The sequence below is a fragment of the Podarcis cretensis genome, assembly GCF_951804945.1.
Source record: "Podarcis cretensis genome assembly, chromosome: 2".
In the NCBI taxonomy this organism is placed as follows: Eukaryota; Metazoa; Chordata; class Lepidosauria; order Squamata; family Lacertidae; genus Podarcis; species Podarcis cretensis.
In genome coordinates, this window is record NC_137171.1 from 31,715,923 (window position 1) to 31,736,882 (window position 20,960).

The 20,960-nt window shown below is 44.5% G+C and overlaps 1 protein-coding gene across 2 annotated transcripts; it reads right to left on the reverse strand.

The window, feature by feature from the left end:
* Positions 1 to 1,160: 1,160 nt before the first annotated feature.
* On the reverse strand, positions 1,161 to 20,089 carry P4HB (prolyl 4-hydroxylase subunit beta). 2 transcript variants are annotated; one of them, XR_013836349.1, is made up of 12 exons: positions 19,837 to 20,089; positions 18,576 to 18,782; positions 14,457 to 14,590; positions 13,822 to 13,959; positions 9,679 to 9,783; positions 9,319 to 9,444; positions 8,397 to 8,597; positions 5,936 to 6,056; positions 5,578 to 5,759; positions 5,142 to 5,228; positions 4,724 to 4,799; positions 1,161 to 2,219 (listed from the first exon to the last, which is right to left on the reverse strand). XR_013836349.1 is itself a non-coding variant. In XM_079967686.1 (11 exons), exons 1-11 carry the CDS (start codon positions 20,000 to 20,002, stop codon positions 2,136 to 2,138), a joined length of 1,551 nt encoding a protein of 516 aa, XP_079823812.1. In that variant the 5' UTR covers positions 20,003 to 20,088; the 3' UTR covers positions 1,161 to 2,135. The 2 variants fall into 2 exon arrangements, 1 of the variants encoding a protein (XP_079823812.1); XM_079967686.1 differs by lacking the exon at positions 4,724 to 4,799 and having other exon boundaries at positions 19,837 to 20,088.
* Positions 20,090 to 20,960: the final 871 nt, after the last annotated feature.

Below are 20,960 nucleotides of genomic sequence, written 5' to 3' on the forward strand. Positions count from 1 at the left end.
GATTTAGGTTTGCTTTTCATGTTCTGATCAAATCAATAATCTTCCAAAAGAGCTAGTTATCTTTATGCTGGTAGCCATAACACTGAGTGTAACTCAGAATTGAAAAGATTGGGGGCAGGGCTTGAAAATGTGGTGTAAGTCATTTTTTTACTGTAGTTTTTGAAACATTCACACATCATTTAAAAGTGCAATGAGGCAAACCTGGTCTTCAAGACTTCGCAGCTGTATGGTAGCCATTTTTAGCTCCCATGTCTGGTACGCCCCATTAAGCTCAGGTACCAAGCCACAAAGTTTTTGCTTGGAACTATATGTAAATATTTCCTCTTCTTTTTTTCCCCTCTTCAAAAATAAATATGATCTCTTACTAGACTGTCTCCTTCTGCCATAATTTACATTTTATTACCAGATAGAATTCCCAATTTTCCAGGGACACAGCCTGCTCTACCACCTTATTCAGTAGTACATACAGACCGAGCTCATCTCCTGAGTTATAGCAATTAAATGGAAGTGGAGAGAGTAAGGTCCCCCTCATTTGACCCTGTACATTTCCTGGAATGTTGCATCTAGGGTCCCCCCCCCCTACAAGTACAGTTTTGCACACAGCTGAATGCAGATAAAATAATTCAAGCATTTTTTTATGTAATCAATGTTCAAATGTACAGATTAGTTTTTTTATTATCTATGAACGGTTTGTATCATTCTATATTCCGTACTTAGTAGGTAATTTCCCACTACTGCCATTTTTCTTTAAGGTTTTGCTACCACGTAGCATAAATCTACCCTCCAGATACTTGCTATTGGACTTTCATAAGCTGAAGTCAAAATAGCCAAAGATGAAAGTGATAGTATACCTCTGGAGAGTACCATGTTTGCTTCCCATGGAACATACTGTTCTTCAGATACTGAAAACCTAAAGCAATACTTTGCACAAATGAAGTTACTTTGTTCAAATGTGCATTTCTGCAAAACAGATTTGAATTCCATAGTAAGAACATGCAAAAGGCTGGATATAAGTTTCCCCCAGGAGGGGGGAATATTTATCATGTAAGCAAGTTTCAGCAACAGAAAAATAAATAAATCCATTTTCATCCTTCCTGGCCTAGATGAGAAAAGAGTTCTCCTTAAACCAGAGTTCAAACAAAACAGCCAGATACACAACATAGTATTAAAATCAACTTTTATTTGGCCAATGAGTTCCATTCCTTTTAGCATCATAGACGCTCCAAACTAATTCCAATTCTGTCAACATACATTCTTGTCCTCCCATCACTCCTTGGCTCTCAAGTACCCCCACAAAAAAACCTAGTTATTGAGTGTCCTTTTTGTTTCATTCTGGTAGGCCCCTTCCCAAACAGCTCTGTAAATGCCTGGGAGACCCATTCACAAAGCAAATGCGTAAAGAGCAAGTCGTATTGTTTGTTCAGGGGGCAAGGTGGCAACACCAGTTAAGGTTTTGCCTCAGGAGTAATTGGGTCCTTTCCCCCTCAAGGACAGTCTTCTATGCCATCCTAATCTTTGGAAGAGAGAGATACATATACTGTTCAGCATAAAAGGGAAGCAAGACCATGCAATGAGTTAAGAGGACCTGCTCATTTCCCTTTCCACTGCCACCACCGTGGTCAGCCCAGTAGGTTCCTCCACACCGGAGCAGCCCAAAAAAGAAATAGTAATTGAAAAAACAGCTGAGACAGTATCCAAGACCCTGCTGGGCCAACAGCAGCTTATGACATTTGGACAAGTGTGTTAAGTTTTAAGGCGGCATTACTGGTGAGGCTCCAAAGTGAGTTAGGCAATGGGACATGTTGCCATTTCAATCTGCTTCTACCCAGATCACAGAACACTCTAGGAAAAGAAAATGTACATCACAGTGTGTAAAGGAGGGGGGAAAGAGAAGACCCAGCAGGGCTGGCTACCTAGGCAGATCCCTCTTCCAAACTGAAAATAATAATAATAATAATAAAAATTAAGTAGAGGAATCAGTTGACAGACAAGTTAGGATGAAGGGTTACTTTAGACCATTCCCTGTACTCTCAGACAGCATCTGCCTTCTGGTTCAAGTTGGTTCTGGACTTGCTTAACTGCATGAAGTGGCAGCCACAGTGTAGTGTCTGGGGATATGCAGATTGGACTTGTCTTTACAGTTCATCTTTTACAGTGTTTGCATCATCATCGTCTTCTTCTGCATCTGGCTCTTCAGCATCCTCTAGATCTTCCAGATCCTGTTTAAATGAAGAAGCAAAAGCTTGGTCAGCTGCAGCTACTCTCACAGCCAGTGCCAAGGAGGCCAACACACAGTTAGGTCCTGCCAGTGCAGCTGTCATTGCCCTTAATAGCATGAGAAATTCATGTAACTGCCTCTATGCTCAGAACTTTGCTCCTCTGGCAGACAGAGTCCTGCCTCCCGAGATGTGCAGGCCAAGGAAAGTCCATGCGTTCCATCAAGTCACTCAAGGCAAAATAAAATAAAATAAAAATGGAAACAACCTACAAATTTCCATATACCAGGCAGAAGGAACTTGTAAGACAATGGGGTCAACACTAGGTCTGTTGCTTTCTGCTTGCCCTATACATCTCAAAATTATTTGAATGGATAAAAAACCTGCTGTACCAACTTTAGCACATTCTCCATCTATATAACATTCTGAATCAGATGAATGCCATCGCATTTGAAAACCAAGTTGGTGATTTTAACGTTTTGATCAACCAAGAAGTGCACAAAAGACCTCTAAGAAACTTACTTTAGAATTAAAACTTCATTAACACAACCATGTACTGTTAAGGTAAAATCTGATCTCACTTCCACACACACACACACACACACACACACACACACACACACACAAACTAACAGATAAAGAGAAGCTGTGATTAAGGCAGCTGTTCCAGTATCTGTCTTTGAACTTTCTAAGCAAATATTAGTAGTAGCTCCAGAATAGGTATAATCATAGGAGATGATCCTGACAGGTCACATTCAGGTTCATTATCAGGGAAGCCTTGCAAGAGAATTGTACCAGTCCGTTCACAAATAAATGCTCCATTCACAGTAATAAGCAAAAGTAAAACAAGTGGAGATTCAGTCCGAATGATTGATGCAGTACTCTATACTGCAAATCCAATTGGCTGTTCCTTAGATTTGTGATCTAAACCCACCCATGTTCAGTTCTTTCTTCAGAAGTGTTGACTTTCAGTGGCTTGCAAAATCCTCAGTGATTTGCATACCCTCAGCCAATTATTTCATATACACTATACCGGAGGTGGCCAACTCCCAAGAGACTCACAGAACTAAAAACTGGCAGTGATCTACCCCTTTTTGGGGGGTTCAGGTCAAAGTTGTTGAGCTCACCAACAGATCGCTGAGGAAACAACCGCCTCACTGAGTAAACTCCATCTTCCATTCTGCAGATCGTGCAGCAATGGAGGGCACGGCGAGGCCGAATTCTATTTTACCAGCGCTAAGGAAAGGGACCCAGTGATTGACCACAATCTACCAAAACCTCCCGGGGATCTACCAGTAGATCGCAATCGACCTCTTAGGCATTCCTGCACCATACCATTCCACTGCATTTCCTTAAAGAATATAGACTGGCTACCAGCATACTGACAAAAAGCAAAGAATATAGGCTGTTATCTTCAACAACAGCCTATGCTGAATAACAGACAGATGTTACCATTATCCTGTTCTCAGCATCTGGTACCAATGCTTTTTGAATGGAGTACACACTGTGCTGTTGAGCTTGCAACTATGAAAAACCTGCTAGTACACAATTCTTCTCAGAATGAGAAAATGCAAAAGCACTTGCAAGAAATACACAGGGCCAGCCAACAGCCAACACAGCACCTCCAAAAATCAGCTGTGAGGGACTAGAATACCATTCACAGGAAGGACAGAATTTGTTTGCCTCCAATTCAATCACATTCTTCAATTCAAAATCTGTTTTCATGAAACCCAGATTCGAGGACCTGCTACAATCCAAGAAGATTTAATGGCCATTTTTGGCCAATGCTTTTGCTCAGTACCTTTATGTTTTTATACCCAAACTTCCACCGGTGACATCTTATAGAACACAGGTTCAAAAGCTATCTGTCTTCAAGGTGTTGGAACCTGACAAACAACCAAACTGAATAAAAATCCAAATTTCCAAAGTGTACAGAGATGATCTACATGTTAGTGCCAGGTCTGTGCCTGAAAATCATATAAGTGATAGCTAACTATAGTGTCTATCACCAAGATGCTGAATATCAAAGCCAGTTCACTCTTAAATCACAAAGCCTGGTGCAAAGACTTAAGCTCAAAACAGGGACAAAGGAATCAAATCGGGATATAGTTTCTGTGTATGCATCACTCATGGTCATTGTACCAAACAGTTAGCACCCTTGATAACTGTAGGTCTAGAAGTGTAGTCTACAGAGCTTTAAATCACACAGAACCCACCATACAGGGTCCGGGAACATGCAGAGGTGCAAAGGCTGGGTCACCAGTTGCTCCCTGTATCCAATGGTAATGTAGGAACGGCAGCCCTGAATGCACAGCAATTCTAACTTGGGCTATGAGCTTTACCCCCTCTATGTTCAGCTGCTACTCCTGCTGGGCAGCAGCACCCAGATAAGCCTAGCAGTGCTGCAAAGAGCCAGTAGCATTGCTAGCACAGCAACAGAACAAGCAAAATTTGTTACACATGCTGGCAGCAGCGACTACTTGACTCAAGCAAGAGGACACTCGCACCTGGTGCTGGGTGCTGGAGAAAGAGCCAATTCAGTGTAGGGTCATCTCTCGAGAACTACAGATAGTAGGGTCAACGCTGGGAAGAATGTAAAAAAAAAATCATGTTTCTTGAACATTTGCAGTTGATCTGGGAATGGTGGGGCTCTCACAGGCTGACTGCCTGTTTGTGTGGCCTGGTTAGTCCACATGGAATGGCAGGTATTCAGGAACACCCTTCCCCACCACCCCAGTTCATTCTGGGTATTACCAGCTGTGCTTTATTTACAAGTTGCTAAGGAACCAGCATTCTTGGCAGCCACAGTAAGCCCAAAGTAGCTTTGCAGGACAAAACTTCCCTTCCACGGGGATTGCATCTGAACCCTGCCATAAAACAGCTACACAGGCCAGTGCCCAACACGGTCTGGGTTTAGATACTCACATCTTCATCTACACCACCATCCTTTCCGCCACTTTCCAGGAACTTCTTAAAACCTTCCAGCGTTCTCTCGCCGTTGTAGTCTACAACCTGCAAAAGCAAAGGAGGAAGTGTGTCAGCAGTCAAAAGACAAAGCTGGGCACTGGGGGCTGAAGAATCGCTTTCTGAACAGCTAAGCAAAAAAAAAGGGATTGGAAAATTCACCTTCACCCATACGAGTCGAAGAAGAGCAGCCAGCCACTAGATTCCCATGATCGCTGCGAGGAGAGAATAGCCCGTACATGAGCATAATCCTCTACGAAGCAATCCTCCCCACTATAATAGCAAGAATCCCCTGTGAACCCACCCTTAGCAACTCAAACCAAGGCACACCCTGGGAGTGGGAAAGAGAAACACCCAGGGGCAGCCACCTACACAGACCGACCACCGGTCTCCTCACCGTTCTGCCAGGGCCTGCGGGGAAAAACTTGAGGGTAGGGAAGCTGTGGACTTTCACGGCCTCCACTTCATTGGCTGTGGAGTCCATTTTGGCAATGATGATGTTTTCATGGTCTTTGTACGTCTCGCCTAGTTTATCCCAGATGGGAGCCAGCTGCTTGCAGTGGCCACACCAGGGGGCATCTGCAAGTCAGAAAGGGGACAAAACCCAGATTAGAATCTGTTCAACAAGAACCACTCACTCCCCAGTTCCAGTTCCTGCCACCTGAGAAACATTCTTCGCTAGCCGAACCTGTGCAACTCAAGACAGGATGCGCCAAGGTGCAAGTGCATGTGGACTCAGCTATCGAAATACTTACAGAATTCCACAAACACGTTCTTATTCTCATCAAAGGCCACTTCTTCAAAGTTTTTCCCAACCAGAACTTTGACAGGTTGTTTGTCCCAGTCATCAGAAACATCTTGGCTCATCAGATGGGGCTGAAACAGACAAGCAAAAGGGAACCCACATGAAAGCAACAGCATGGAATGCGCCAACAGGAAACCCTCCCACCCACTGTTCCAAGACAGGGCAGAGCAACTGACAAAAGCCAGAGGCTATAAAAAGTCAGATTAATATAGACTTCCTCCTTCAAAGTCAACCCCCACCCCACCCAATGACCCAGCCATGTCCTTCATGAGCTGCTGCATGAAGGATGCGTGTTTACAGGGAGCTGGCATAGGCATGCTGAGTAGACAAAAGCCCACTCTGTTTCAGTTAAAGAACAAAAGAAATGCATGGCAAGATATATGTACAACAAGTAAGAGGAGATGGCTGCAAGAGTCAGATTAGTTCCAATATTTTTACAAGAGGGAGTTAGGGCTGGGCGATAGGTGGTTTTCAACATCACCAGCTAAACATCGCAATATAGTGATATATTGCAATGTCTAAAATAAAGATGGAGCTATGTACAGGCATTGGAGGGCTTCATGGTTTTTCATGCAGGATTATGTTTGCATAGCGCATGTACACACACACACACACACACACACACGAATACACACACACGATTCACAATATATTGCCAGGTCAAAAATTATGAAACTGATATCACAATACGGATTTATCAGTTTTGGACAATATATCACCAAGCCCTAGAGGAGGTCTAGGATGTTTTCCAGAGCATTTTAAAAATGAAAGTGACCTATTAAACCATTGTGTCAAAATTGTGTTCCAAGATACAGAGCCAGCTGTCTTGTACAGAAGTCAGATCATTGGTTCATTCAGCTCTCTGATCTCCAGGGTTTCAGACAACCCCTCCCAGACCTACCTGGAGGTGCCAGGGATCTAAGCTGGGACATTCCACATGCAAACACAGGATTCTATTAAGTGTTCTATCCTTCCAACATGCTTAACATTCAATTTGTCTTGAACCCCATCTGAAAAATCCCCTACAACTTCCCCTAGGCTACATCTTTCATCTATCAACTGCTTTGAAACTCCCAACTCAAAACTGTTCAACCCTAGATCTACTTTTGCTTGAAGACCATGCATACTGTATCTCATGAATGTGAGGGGTCTTCAAACAGGCCAATGCTGAACATAACCTTCTCTGAGGTTAGAGGTCTTTGGAATGTCTCTATTCCTATTTGCTTTCCAGCACACAAACCATCCCTGTAGTTCTAAATAACTTCAAGTGTCTTTTCAGAAGTGAGGAATGCTGCCCAAAGGGCTATGCTACACATTAAAAAGGAGGCATATGTTACACCACCTATGGGACAGTACCACCTTTAGTGTGAAGGTGAGGGACTGCATGATTCAATGACCATATACCCCCAATCTAGCAGAACGCTACAGAGCAGAAAAGAGTTCTAGCCTTTCCTTCTCCAAAAATGCACCAGCTTCCTATCTACAGAGTCTGATACGGGGGAAGCATATAACACTCAGCCTTTACAGCCAAGTGGCAGAGGCTTCGTTGACCACATGCTCACACTCATATGTTAACAGGCTGACCAAAAGAGTACTACAACATGAATATGTATTAATACAACCTAGAATGTATTTTACCTTTTATGTCATGCAACACCTTACAGTCTATGTGTTCCAAAATAGATCTACCATAGTCCTGTATCCTATTCAAGAATGTCCGTCAAGCCAGGTATCACTCAATACTTTTTCTTCCCTATCATCAACTCAGCTTTCCCAATTAGAAAGGTCATCCTGAACTTTTAGCCTCGTTTAATAATCCCTTCCAGTTTTTCAAAGGACCTGCAGATGTTCTTTAAAGGTGTACTTGTCCAGTCGACTGAGTAATTAAGATGAAGGCTGCAACTTCACTGAACAGGAAAAGGAATAATGGGAGGCAAGAAAAGTAGATGAAATAGGCAGAGCCAAGAAAGAGCCCTGCAAAATTCAGGTGTGGGGCAGAACAAAAGCAGTAGCTGGCTCTGCTGTACAGCTGCTTTCGTCTCCAGATTAAGATGGAAGCCTCCCAAGCGCTCGTGCCACATGAGGACAAGGCCATGCTGCCATTAAGGCAGAGGTAGTTCTTAAGAGCTGGTGATGCAGTTCTATGAGAAGCTCCCAGACTTGTCAAGCTCACTTTATCAGCATTTAAAGGCTATTTCCATACTGGCACCGTGCCCCACTGGCTTTGCCCTTTGGGCTTCTCAGCATGAAGTCTAAATACTGGGCTGCTGGACGTGCTGCAAAGCCAGCTTGAAAGACTTCGTGCCACGTGACTGTTCTCAGGTTTCATGTGATTCGTGCTGCGGGGATCACCTCACATGGATGCCTGTCTCAAGAACAAAATACAAAAAAGGAAGGAAAAAAAGAATTACCTTCACTTTGCCCTCCAAGAACTTATTGCAGAAGTCCCTGATGTTTCCTGGAGTCAGCTCTTCTGAATCCGGCTTGTACTTGGTCATTTCCTCCTCCAGGGTAATGAGACGGATGGCAGGGCACTCCTCTTTCTTGAGGCCAAAGAACTCCAAGATCCTCTGGTTATCGCCGTGGTCACTGTCTATGAAGATGAACAAGATCTTGGCGGAGGAGAAAGGAAGAAGAACAGTGGAATCGAGGCATTAGACAAATGCATGGCACAGGCAAGAAACTAGCTAGTCCTCCCTCAGTAACTATTCTTTCTCCTGCCACCCCAATTGTGTTTCATGCCTAAAGCAAGTTCTTGTCCGCTTAATAGTTGTCAAGTACCTAGGCTCAGTGGCTTTCAACCTTTTTGATTCCACGGCTCCCTTAACCCACCATCTTCTTTCTGCAGCTTCCCTGGGGGAGTCACTTACAGTGGGGTTCCATTACAGGACTCGAGTCAGTGGGGACTCCCCCATTCTGCCCCTTTGCTTCACACGCCCCATTCTGTCCCTGCCATCTCCCCTGAATGTTCCTCAGAGTAAAAGAGAGATAATGCAGGAAGATATGAGCTTACAAGTTAATGAAAGCATGGTCCCCCCCCCCCGCTCCCCTGAACATTCCTCAAGTCTCCCCAGGGTGTTTCAGTACAACCATTGACCAAGCTTATTCCATTCAAAGACTTCTAGAGTTGTCACCTGATTGCTGGGGCTATTTAGGAGCAGTCTATGCTGAAGCAGCTTGTGCTACTTTTCATGTTACTTAGCTATATTCTGAAACTCCTATGATCGGATCCTGTTCGCAACCAGAGGTACCACTGTAAGTGCCAGTGTTCACCCCCTGGGAAGCCTAGGGGACGAAGAAAGGATTTTTAATAATTCACTTCCTGGTCCTCACCTTCCCTTTGAAGCTCTCTGCTGCTTTTTTGAAGTTATCCAGTTTCCCCTGGTAGTCTGTAACACTCTTGGGCAGGAACAACAGGATGTGGGTCTTGATCTCTCCTCCAAAGATTTTGGGTGCCGTCTGTGGAAGAACAAATAGATGCATGCTAGGGCCAAGAGTGTTACCAGGTTGCCAAGATTATGAAAAACTCCCCCCTCCCTCATTTACAGTTCATTCTACTTAGTATAATTTGTCTGGTTAGCATTCTCCACTCCTGATTGGTAGACACAGATCAAGGCGTGGGTTAGGTCACCCAGCCAACCAACCAACCAACCAACCAACCAACCCTGCCTTGCTAGAGAGCCACTTCCATACCTGTTCAGTGAATTCAATCACCAAGGGCAGCTGGTTTGATTTGATGAAGTTCAACAGATTCTCTTTTGTTATCTCCCCTTCATAGTTGTTACGTCCTTCATCAAACTGGAAACAAGCACAAAGTGACTCGTGAGAATAAATCAAGCCGACTTACGGTTGAGATCAATCAAGAGTTACAGTTGGGTCATCAGCCTACTTATCACCAAAACGCAGGTTATGGGCAGATTGAGTGTCTGCCACAATTCTACAGGCATCCAAAATTTGGTATTGAGTAAATCATTCGGTTTCCTGAAAACGTCGGTGGTGGTTTAGGCTTCTAACCCTTATGTCTATGAAAAAATGTGTGCAAGTATGTAGGACTAAAGGATGGCACAGCAAAACCGAGAATGGCTCAGTTCACATTCAATCCTAAACCAAGCTATGGCTTAGCTTGAACACACCTGACTACCAGGGATGAGATTGTGGCCATTTTGCTCTTCCTCCAGTCCTTCTGCTGCTGCACTGCTGTAAACCAAAGACTGGTTCAGGCTCATGTGTTATCCAAACCTGGGCTTGGATTCTAATGGTGTGTGAACCACGAACTCTGGTTCAAACACAACACTGAGCCAAATTACGACTTAGCTCACAGCAAATGCAGCAGCAGGAGCAGAGAAGCAAAACAGCTCTCTCCAGTAGCCCACATACCATGTCATAGTTTGGACTAGTATTGCATGTAAAACAGGTCAATACTTTGAGGAATGGGACTTTAGGGCCCAACATTTATCTTCTGCCACAACCAAGCTATTATTCAGATTTATGTAAAAAAGACAAACATGAAGTCCAGCTTGGTTTCTATCCATCACTTCTCCAATTTTTACAAGATACACAATCCTGAGTGTTATATCTGTAGGGCTCCCACTGACAACTCTAGACGCAAACTACGGTGCACATTTCACACTGCAAGCAAGGCACAGAATTTCTCAAGTTAAAATCCAGGGTAGAATCTCTGCCAAAGCTCTCATCTTACTAACAAGCTAAGATTCAAGGCTCCATAGGAGTAAACAGAGCAGTGACTAGAAAGGAGTTTGGCACTAAGGGATTGCCAGATTCTTGCTACATACCCACCACCTCAAAAGGGGTTTCTTAAATATTCTATAGTATTTTAAATACACAACTCTCGAAAGTCACAGAAGCAGGTTGCTCATTTCCTGGTAGGCAACAGGTTGTGCAGGTCTTGCTGGAAGCAGATATATTTATCTGATCAACAGAACCACTAAAAAGGAGGTAGTGTCCTAGGCAGCAGGACACAACGTGGAACTAGTAAATATATAGCAGTTTACTCAGAGGACAACACATCCCTGCAGGGCTATTGTTAGCCAAGCAGGAACAGAAGTCAGAAAGCACGCTATCATTCCTCTGCCAGGAATAATTTTGCTGCAGAGCAACACCTATTACTGTTCAGGTTCTCAAAATCTTTCCTGGCACCATGGAAAGGGGCAGGGAGTAACAGACATAGGAGAATCAAGGTTATCCACCAAGAAGACATGCAAGGGAAAGCAGTGATCCCATTGGCTGGGCTCCCTAGTGACACAACTCTGGGGGACGCACATATAGGTCACTGTTTGAGTAACTTTCCAGGAAAGTTATACAAAGAAATCTACTTCAAGACGTCGTGAAGTTTATGCAAAAGACAAGGAAACAAAAAGCAAAGTTGGGTAGTTGTAGTGCTGTGTTCAAATCTCACCTTAGCCATGAACTCAATAGGTAGCCTTAGGTAAGCCAGTATTCTCTCAGACACCATATATATAGTAAGAGCTACCTGCCTTCACATTGGCAGGTTAACCAAAAATGCTGTTTGCACACTCAGAAGTGTTTTATAAAATGCCAGATTTTAATACAACCTATCCCTGAAGAACAGTTTATTAGAATACACCTGGGAAGGAGGCACAAGTCAGCGGTCACAAAGAAACAAAACTTTAAAATGTGCAGCCTTACCAGGGACTAGATATTCTACGGTTTTGCCAATAACACCTCTGCTTGTTTATGTGTGCTACATAAGACTTATAATAAATCGGTTCCTGGCTTTCATACACCTCCAGTGAGATGCATTTAGAACAGGCTTCCTCAATGTTGGCCCTCCAGATGTTTTTGGCCTACAACTCTCATGATCCCTAGCTAGCACAACCAGTGGTCAGGGATGATGGGAATTGTAGTCTCAAAACATTTGGAGGGCCTGATTTAGAACCTACCAGCTCTGCTTTTACTATACCCTGTAATCTTAGCAGAAACTAGCCAACTTAGAGATACCTCAAGATTCCAAATGTAGTCTTGCCACAGTCCAGAAGATTCCGAGTGCCACTCTCACCAGCCCCAATGTTTAGAGGCCTGCTAGCGGAAGACCATACAAAGACTTTGCGAACACAACAGGGCTTTACTCCGTGTGTGTGTGTGAACAACCCCCAGAACAACATGTGGGGAGGGAGGGTATATAACTATCAGCAAGGAAATAGAGGCAGGTCATTCCATCAGGCAAGCAGAAATTATCGTGCTGGCAGAGCTATCTGCTTAGCGCTACTCTGAATTCCTCCCAGTGCTTCACCACTTAACAGCTGCAGGGGCATTTCACGTCCTGTCCAATTCTGTAACTGCTTACATGGTTTCGTCTCATTCCAAACAATATTCCCTGGCATCAGTGAGGTCACTTCATGACACTCAAGCTCTATGGGGCCATGTGCAAATGTGGTAGGAACAGATTCAAATGTAACATCTGCTGAAAGTTTGTTTCATTTTGGTTGGAAGCAAAAAAAAAAATAATAAAATGGCAGCACCACAGAGTTAACCGTGTAAAAATTCAAGCATTTGACAGGTGTGCACCTGAAGAGTTCAGAAGCTTGGGCAAGTGTCCTTTTGGCAACTAAAAGGGATTTGCTTTTACTTTGGCTGGTTGAAGTCTCAACAGCTCCAATACTGAGGAGCAAGAAACGGAGAATAAGAGTGAGGAAAGTTCTAAGCCACTCAGAAAAGTACCCCCTTTCGATAGAAGAGCTGGCCAATCAGAAATTTACCTCCTATCCTTTAATAAAAGTGCTGGCCAAACACAACTTCCCCACCCCCTTAACAGATTGAAAGGTTTTTAAAAGCAAGTATTCAGCTTAACATGCCAAACACTTGAAGGTGGAAAAGCCTGTCTGAAGCAGGGAGAATTGACCTTAAAGAGGCAGTCAGGGTGTAATCTACAGGCTATAGATGCCTTTATAACAGGCGAGAGCATGCGTTGCTCTACTCTTCTCAGGTGGAGAGAAGGGTATGGACACTGTGGGGTCACCATCCACTTTGTAATGGCGCTCAAAAGTCAATGCCTGCAACTACAGTAAGTTCTGGAGGATTCTGGAGTCTGAGATTTCCTCCCTTAATGGTTGCTCTGCTAAGGGCCCCATACCTTTTGACAAACCACTTTGGCAACCTAAATACTGACAATGGCATGAGTCAAGATCTTGCTCTTGTGGCTTGCAACACAAAGCAGGGGTGTTTTTCCCCCACAAGTGTCCCTGTTTGGAGGTCCCCCCCCCTAAATTACCTCCTCCATTCTGGTTCTCTAACATCTGAACAGACCTAGCTATTATATTACCAAGGTTAACTTGCTGAATAAGCTACTCAGACTGCTTCTTCCTGTTCTGCTTTCACAATCCATCCAGTGTGCTTGGTTTCCACCAACAAGCTCAGCAGCGGAAAGACTGGTTTTGTTCCAGAGAATTGCAATTTAAGTGGCAACGAGTCTTGCTGCCAATCATTAAGATTCTCTTGCCTTAATCATCTATACTGACCTTGAAAACAAAAGCCCAACATCAGTTCCTCTTCACACTACCACTTCAGCTGTGATACTAGAAGTACCCTTTGAGGAAGCAACTGGGTTTTACAAGCTAAAGCCCATGCACTCTTAGGATATAAGAGTACTTCCAGGGGGAGGGGGAAGCTGATGAGAAAAAATTCAAGTGGTTTCCAATTACCTCCTTCAAATCAAGTTTTTAGAGCACTATTTGGACCTGTGTGAACTTTCTACAAATACAGCAACAGTGTGGGTGGATGTAGAACAGAAATATACTGGGAAAGCAGAGTGCAGACAGCCAGACTTAGCACATAATGGGAATATTTTGCACCACTCACCTTCTTAAAAAGGGCAACTCCATCTTTGCTGAGCTGGTATTTGGCAAAGACATCGCTGTTGGAAGAGATCCCAAAAGGAATGTCATCAATGGACTCTGCTGCCAACAAGAACTGCTTGGCAGCATCAGATTCTGCATCCTAACAAAGAAGAAAGATTTTAAGTTTTAAATACTCCACACCATGCCTTGATTTGATGCATGTTGCTTACTCAGTGATGCAAGAACAACAAAGAGCCAAGATGGGATAAAGAAATGGGCATCATACTCTAGCTGTAATTTCCCTGTGTCCACAAATTCCCCTCCCCACTGAAATTGGGCACGATTGATTCTACTGTAACCAATTGAACAAGTTGTGGTGTGCGATGCCCACAAGTTTCTCTGGTTTGCAAGTTTATTTATTCTATTTTTATCCCACCTTCCCCCTAAGAGCTGAAGGTGCCATACATGGTTCTCCTCCTCCCCAATTGGAAGTAGGTTAGGTTAAGAGACTGTCTAGGCTCAGGTCACTCAGGGAACTTTGTGTTAGACTGCCCATGGTCCTAAACAGGTTAGCGAGCCCTGGTGTAATCTCTTCCCAGATAAAGGCCTCCAAGGGAGGTCAGCTAAAAGCAACAGTAACCGAGTGAAGCACTCTACCTTGAAGAACCCGATCACAGCGACTTCACTGGATTCCACCAGTTTCTCAGCAGCGGCTACATCTGCCAGGGCAGTGGCTGCTGGGCCTGTGCGTTTCTTCAACCAGTTGACAATGTCATCTGCTTCCCTGCCAGCTGTATTAGGGAGGGAAAAGACACATCAGAATCTCTTTCACGTTTAAGTTGGAGCACTTGATCTAATCACCCCAAGTGGAAACTCCCATTATTTCCTTGTTCAGAGGGCAAAGAGCTTCTGTTCACCTTTTTAGGGAGATAAGCCACCATCTTCTCTTCCCCCTTTGCCTTCCAAGACAAAGCTGCCACCAGAAGGTGCTATTGAGCACAAAGCTGCTTTACTTGGTACAAAAAATATTTCATAGTAACATTTAAGAGCATGCTGTTTCTATCACCACATTGGCTCATGTATATTTAGAGCTTTGGTCACATTATAATATCACTGATGCAAAACGTTCTGCAAGATGCAAGCATTTTCATGCTGACGAATACCACAAAATGGTTGAGTGAAGAAAAAATACAGGAAACAAGATTTTCTACCACAGTACCAAAGCTTAAAAGCAACAAATAGGTTTTTCAACGCTGTTAAAATTAGATCTGTATTTCTAACTCTTGGGAGGCTCCACCCAAAACTAGCTGCCTTTAGAATCTGCTTTAAGCACATCTTACACTGATTATATACAATGCAAGATAAGTTACTATGCCAATCTCCATTTCAAAATTCCCCAAATGTAAATAATACGAATTGCCCTTCCCTATACCTGTGAACAGAAAGATTCCTATAGGCAGGAGGGTAGATACCTGCTCACTGTGACCATCACCCACATTGCAGGGGTGACAAGTGGAGCTGCAGCCCTGGAGCTTGAGGGTGGTGGTGCAGAAACTGATCCAGTTTTATTGAGCTTTATTGATGAAACAATAGGAAAGAGCCATACCCCAGCTGTAAGCTTTGAAGGGGGAAGCTAGGAACAGCCACCACCTTCACCTTCCACTGCCTTGCCTCCTTCACTCCCAAAGTTTGCAGCAGGACAGGGGGAGCAAGTGATCGCTCATAATCTCCCGCAGTGCAAGCTCTGGGATAAGACCACCATCCACTGAATACAATGGGACATATAAAAACATGCAGAGGATTGCACTGAAGAGGAGGGGCTAGATCCTGACAAATATGTGTTTTTGGCTTGGCTAGCCAGGTTAGGTGAAGCTGGTCCGGGGGACAGAGCCCTGCTTTCTTTACTTGGACATGGCCAAGCAGTGTGAGAAACAGAAGGGCCGTGTACTCCATATTCTCGAGGCAGCTCTCAAAACTCTGCTGGACCAAGCTATACACCCACCCACCAAGTCGAAAATGATGCCCAAAGAATTCAGTTCAAGATGTATGGGATTGCTTATTACAGCTACTTTTACCACACGAGAAAGAAATCATATAACCAAGCCTGTAACATTTAATGCATATATTGATACAGCAACCTGGGGATGGGTTATTGCTTTTTGTTTTGTTACCATGCAATGTATTTTTGTGTTCTGATATTGTAAACTGCACTGCGATCCTTGAATGAAAGGTAGTTTGGAAATTTAATAAATAAAATAAGCCTATTTTTTTTATATGCAAAAGGTAATAACTAACTCTACCAGCACTCAGAGTGGCTGCGCAGGCTGCCTTTCAAGAAAGCCAAAATCAGAGGCAGGACAGTCATACCTGTGGGAAAACTTATCCTACACGTGGCTTCTGTGGCTGCTGCAAGCTCTTCTTCCCATACAACTGAAAGCACTTCTTCCCCTATAACTGGAAGCTCATCTTCCTCTGCAACTGAAAGCTCATCTTCCTCTGCAACTGAAAGCTCATCTTCCGCTATAACTGAAAGCACTTTTTCCCCTACAACTGGAAGCTCATCTTCCCCTACAATGGGATCTAAGGATGGGGGACTGGCCATTCTGTAGTGTTGCCCTCCCAATTTAGTTTTTCACCAGCCACCAGCACAAAAAGTTAATAGCTGAAGACCATTCAGCTTCCTAAATGAGGAGATTTTTGTGCCTATTTCTAGGTGACAGGCTCCTAAGCAAGGCGGGATTCTTCCCAACTGTCACCATGGAATCTCGGGAGAGAATCAGCAGCAATGTCTAAGGAACAGGCTTCTTACATCATTGTGCCCCACCCCCATCCTACTTCTGTACCTTCCATCAGCCACCACTACCTTTTAAAAACTTCATTATTTTGACCTGTGTGATTTTTCTTTTTTTATATGACTAGGAGTTTTAATAACTCTTTGACCACAGGCTTTCCATTATGATGGTTAGGGAAAAGTATGTTACAATCAGCATAACCAACCATTCAGAATGATCAGGCATGCTGATCAGCTGTCTGCCAGTAGCTTTGGTGATAAAAGTAGTTTGTCTAGCACTAATATCATCCATGTATATGGCACAACTCATGAATTGTAGAGTTGAGAGTGACCCTGGGTTTTATCTAATCTGATCCCCTGTAAGGCAAGAATCTCAACAAAATCTTTCAGACGAAGGACATGTCCCTGCCCCAAGGCTCTTACCATTTAGAAACAGATAAAGCAGGCAAACAAAGGAACGGAAGGGAAAGAGGGATGGGGTAAACATGGGGAAAATTACATTTCAGTTACATGTATTAAAGGCTTAGTTGCAATGGTGCTTTAGGAGTAGGGGTCTGTCAAAAGCTTCGTGGAAAAGGTGATTTTGCAAATGGTTATGTAGGAAGGGTTTTGGGAGGCAGTTCAAGTCACAAGGTACAGTCGTTGAAGGAGCAGAAGACAGCTAGATGACCAAGCATGGAGGTGCTGGCTAAGCAAAAGAGACAGGGAAAGAGATATGGGAGGATGTGGCAGCAGTGAGGCAAGAGGGTGAAAGCTACTGAGAGCTTTGAAGATGAATCAGGGAGGACTCAAAGGCAACATAGGGCTGCAAGAAGGGTATTTCTGTGCTCAGAATAATTTTGCCAAGAGTGATGAATATAGGCAAGATTATCAAGTCCAGAGGGCAGAAGGCTGGATGGATCAGAGATTTTTGCTGAGGGACAACAGGGAGCAGAGTGCAGGTAATGTTATAAAGCAGTCTTACTCATCTGCATGTCCTACAGATACTGCTAGACTTCCACCTCAACCCCATTTTCCAACAAGTAACATGTGGAAGAAAAACTGTTACTATTTTTATCATTTATGACATGCTAGTGCCTATGCTTTTGTGTTTTTAAATGCAACTACAGGTGCATGCTTGTCTCAGTTACACAAAACTGGGAATATGAAATATTTGATAAACTCTCATTTAGTTTTGATACAACTTCAAAAAATAGGACATCCATTTTATACGTAGGAAAGAGGCTGAAATAGACTCTAGTGAATGAATGGCTATGACTGAGCAGTAGCATGAGCTCAGTGCCTTGAGTCACAGACTTCTCCTTCAAGGCTAGAATGCTGTTCAGAATACAGACACTGAAATAGTCACTGCTTAATAGATTTATTGCCTTTGGCTGTAGCCCTATCTACCTCTTCTTGGCAGCAAGCCTCACTGACCTCCATGGAGCTTACTACTGAATAGATATACACAGAATTGGGCTGTAAGGAATAAACAATGGTGAGGGAGGGTATTACATGCAGTAAATTGCTCCAAGAGCTGCAATTTTGCATTTGTGATTCCATCATATACAAAGCAGGGAGCAGATATATCCTAAGGGCAACTATTAAAAAGCAATACCAACTTGTCCTTAATTTGTGTCAGAGGAGTTCTAAGCTAGAAATGCAAAACCACGGTACCTTATTCCTATTTAACAGATTATCCTTGTCTTTCTAGTGACTAGAAAAATTACATGCAAGGACAAAGTTGCAAGTCGTCTATGAAAAACAATTTTTCGTGGGACTATTTAGCAGAGACGTTTGAACTGGTGAAATATATATATACAACATGAACAAACAGCTTAAAGGAGGCAGAGAACCATATCTGAACAACATGAAGTGAAAGCCAACAGTTAAGGCATCAAAACCAAGAAGTATCCTCTTGTGTCACTTTTGCTTTATGTTCCAGGTTTGGTCCCCCCACCTCAATTCACATGTTCCAGACTTTTTAGCCATTACCATAGTCTCACCTGTGTATTCTTTAGGGGATGATTTATCACCATTCTTGAAGAATTTGATAGTAGGGTAGCCTCGAACACCAAACTGTTGGGCAAGCTCTGATTCTTCTGTTGCATCCACCTTGGCCAGCCTGATTTCTGAGTTGTCAGATTTCAATTTTGCTGCCGCCTTCACATACTCTGGGGCCAGAGCTTTACAGTGACCACACCAGGGTGCATCTGAAAAAGAGAAGTACTTACTATCAAAGCAATTACTGTGCAACCCTCCAACACTGATACTTTCTATCAACAGGAATGCAACCACAACAACAAAACATTCCATGCAGATAGCATCCAAGTGACGGGTGGGAGTGAAAATTATGGCAAGGAAAGCTTCACCTTTGACTGCCCTGTAGTACTATAACCAGCACCTTTCCGGTCACAAAATCCTAACATGAAGTTTCCCCCTCTTCACCTATTACTTTACAAGCAGTCTCTGCAGTGGAAATGCAAGGCAACGAACGAGGAAGTCTAGAATATCGGGAAAAGAAAGAGACAGGCTCAGTCCTCAATACTGTTGCTCACTTGATGTAAATCTCTCCCCAGTGCATAGTTCAAGGTTTCTTGTCCTGCACTGCCGTCAGCAACAACCTGCAACTAGCACAGCACATCCAACTTTGGGAGTCTTCCAAGACTCCAGTGAAGCCTCTTAACTTTACTGGCACGCCCCTTCCAACAGTACTCCTGGTGCTATTGCAATGCCACCAACAGACATAACCTGGCACAATGCTTTCCCCAATACTTCAAAGAGGTACATTTCAGACGCACTTTGCACTCTTAAAAAATATCCAGCGGGCCCCTGTGCTCTCCTGCCATCAGATCCTACCAGTGTCCCATAGCCAACTCGTCAGCATCTATCTATACCCCTATTTTCAAGGCTGAAAATATATAGCAACAGTAGCACCGGCCTATTCCATGCATCCGGGACACGCCAACAGCAAAAGACGAGCAAACGCCTACAGGCCCCTCTTTGGGCTGGTAAAAGACATTACCGCAGCCAGCGCACGCCAGCTCTCGCAAGTCCCCTTCTCACGTGAACTGTGTAACGTCTGAATAGGCAGGGGTTGTTTTCCTAATGGCGGGGGACGACGACCCGCTAACGTGAAAAAGCCTGTTCCCCATCCCTCCCCTAAACCGAACAGGGGGACCCCAACCTCAGTTTCCCCTCCCACCCGGCCGGCCTTCCCTCTCCACCCTCATCCGCGCTCCCCCCCCCCGGCGCCCCTCCACTCACAGAACTCCACCAGGATGTTCGGGTGCTGCTCCAACGCCCGCTCGAAGTTGGCCGCCTTGAGCACCAGGACGCCCTCGTCCTCCTCGATATCTGCGTCGCCGGCCAGGCAGGCCCGTCCCAGGAAGAGCAGGCAGAGGAGCGGAGAGAAGAGCAGAGCGGTCTTCATGGCGGCGCTGACAATGACGGCAGGATCCCAGGCGAACAGACCGGACCACGAAGTGGCGCCGCAAAAGAGAACACTCCGCGCCCGCCTCCCGCTTTATAAACCCGCCCTCTCCCCGCTGCGTCTATCGCCCATTGGCTGCTTCCGCCCTCCTACGCTTCAGCTCCCATTGAACTGGCGTGGAGCCTAAGGCCGCCCTCCGGGTCCTGGATTGGTCAGCTTTAAAGGTCGCGTCGCCTTTCCTTCCCCACTTCCGAACAGCCGCGAGAGTTTCCTTTGCTCCGCGGGCTTTGATTGGCCGTACCGACCTCTCCGGTGACTGGGATTGGATAACGCGGCCGCTCTTAGAAACTCGGACCAGCCGTTTCTGATTGGTTAACCTCAACGAAATTCCCTCCCCTCCCCGCCTACTTTCGCCTCTCTTCTTTGGAACGTGGCATTCGAGAGATACGCCCGCCTCGCGCTGCGCATGCGTGTTTGAGTGTGGCAGGGAGACCTCGTTCGTGTTTGATTCTGACTGGCCGCATTTAATGAGCGACCCGGAATTGAAAGCTAGCAAGGAACCAAGTGTTTCCGGGACTGTACGAAAGAGGGGGAGGCTTTTGCATAAGAACTGCTTAGAAGTGGGCGGGGGAGCGGGGAACTCAAGCGAGCAAGTTTATTACGATGGGAAGTTCTGAAGTGTGTACATCTGCATTGCCTTTGTATATGCTTTACTGTTGTGAATTTTTTTCTAATGAGAATAAGCGCATATTATATTTTTGTATTACCATTTTTATTATATATGTTAACGTATAACCCTAGCATGTTTACTCAGAAGTACTATAGAACTCTCTTGAGGCTTAGGCTGCAGTCCTAACCCCCATTTACATGGGATCAAGCCCCACTGAATTCAGTAGGACTTGCTTTCGAGTAGACATGGTTAGGGCTGCGGTGCTGGACTGAAAAGGAATAGCTTTAT

Bases quoted from the DNA above. Each gene is read 5' to 3' on its own strand.
- P4HB (XM_079967686.1), bottom strand. From the start codon at position 20,002: ATGAAGACCGCTCTGCTCTTCTCTCCGCTCCTCTGCCTGCTCTTCCTG. The intron at 13,960-14,456 runs GTAGAGTGCTTC...CTTCTTTGTTAG, and splicing joins CTGTGATCGGGTTCTTCAAG to GATGCAGAATCTGATGCTGC. The intron at 5,229-5,577 runs GTGAGGAGACCG...TTGCTTTTGCAG, and splicing joins CCGCAGGCCCTGGCAGAACG to GTTGTAGACTACAACGGCGA.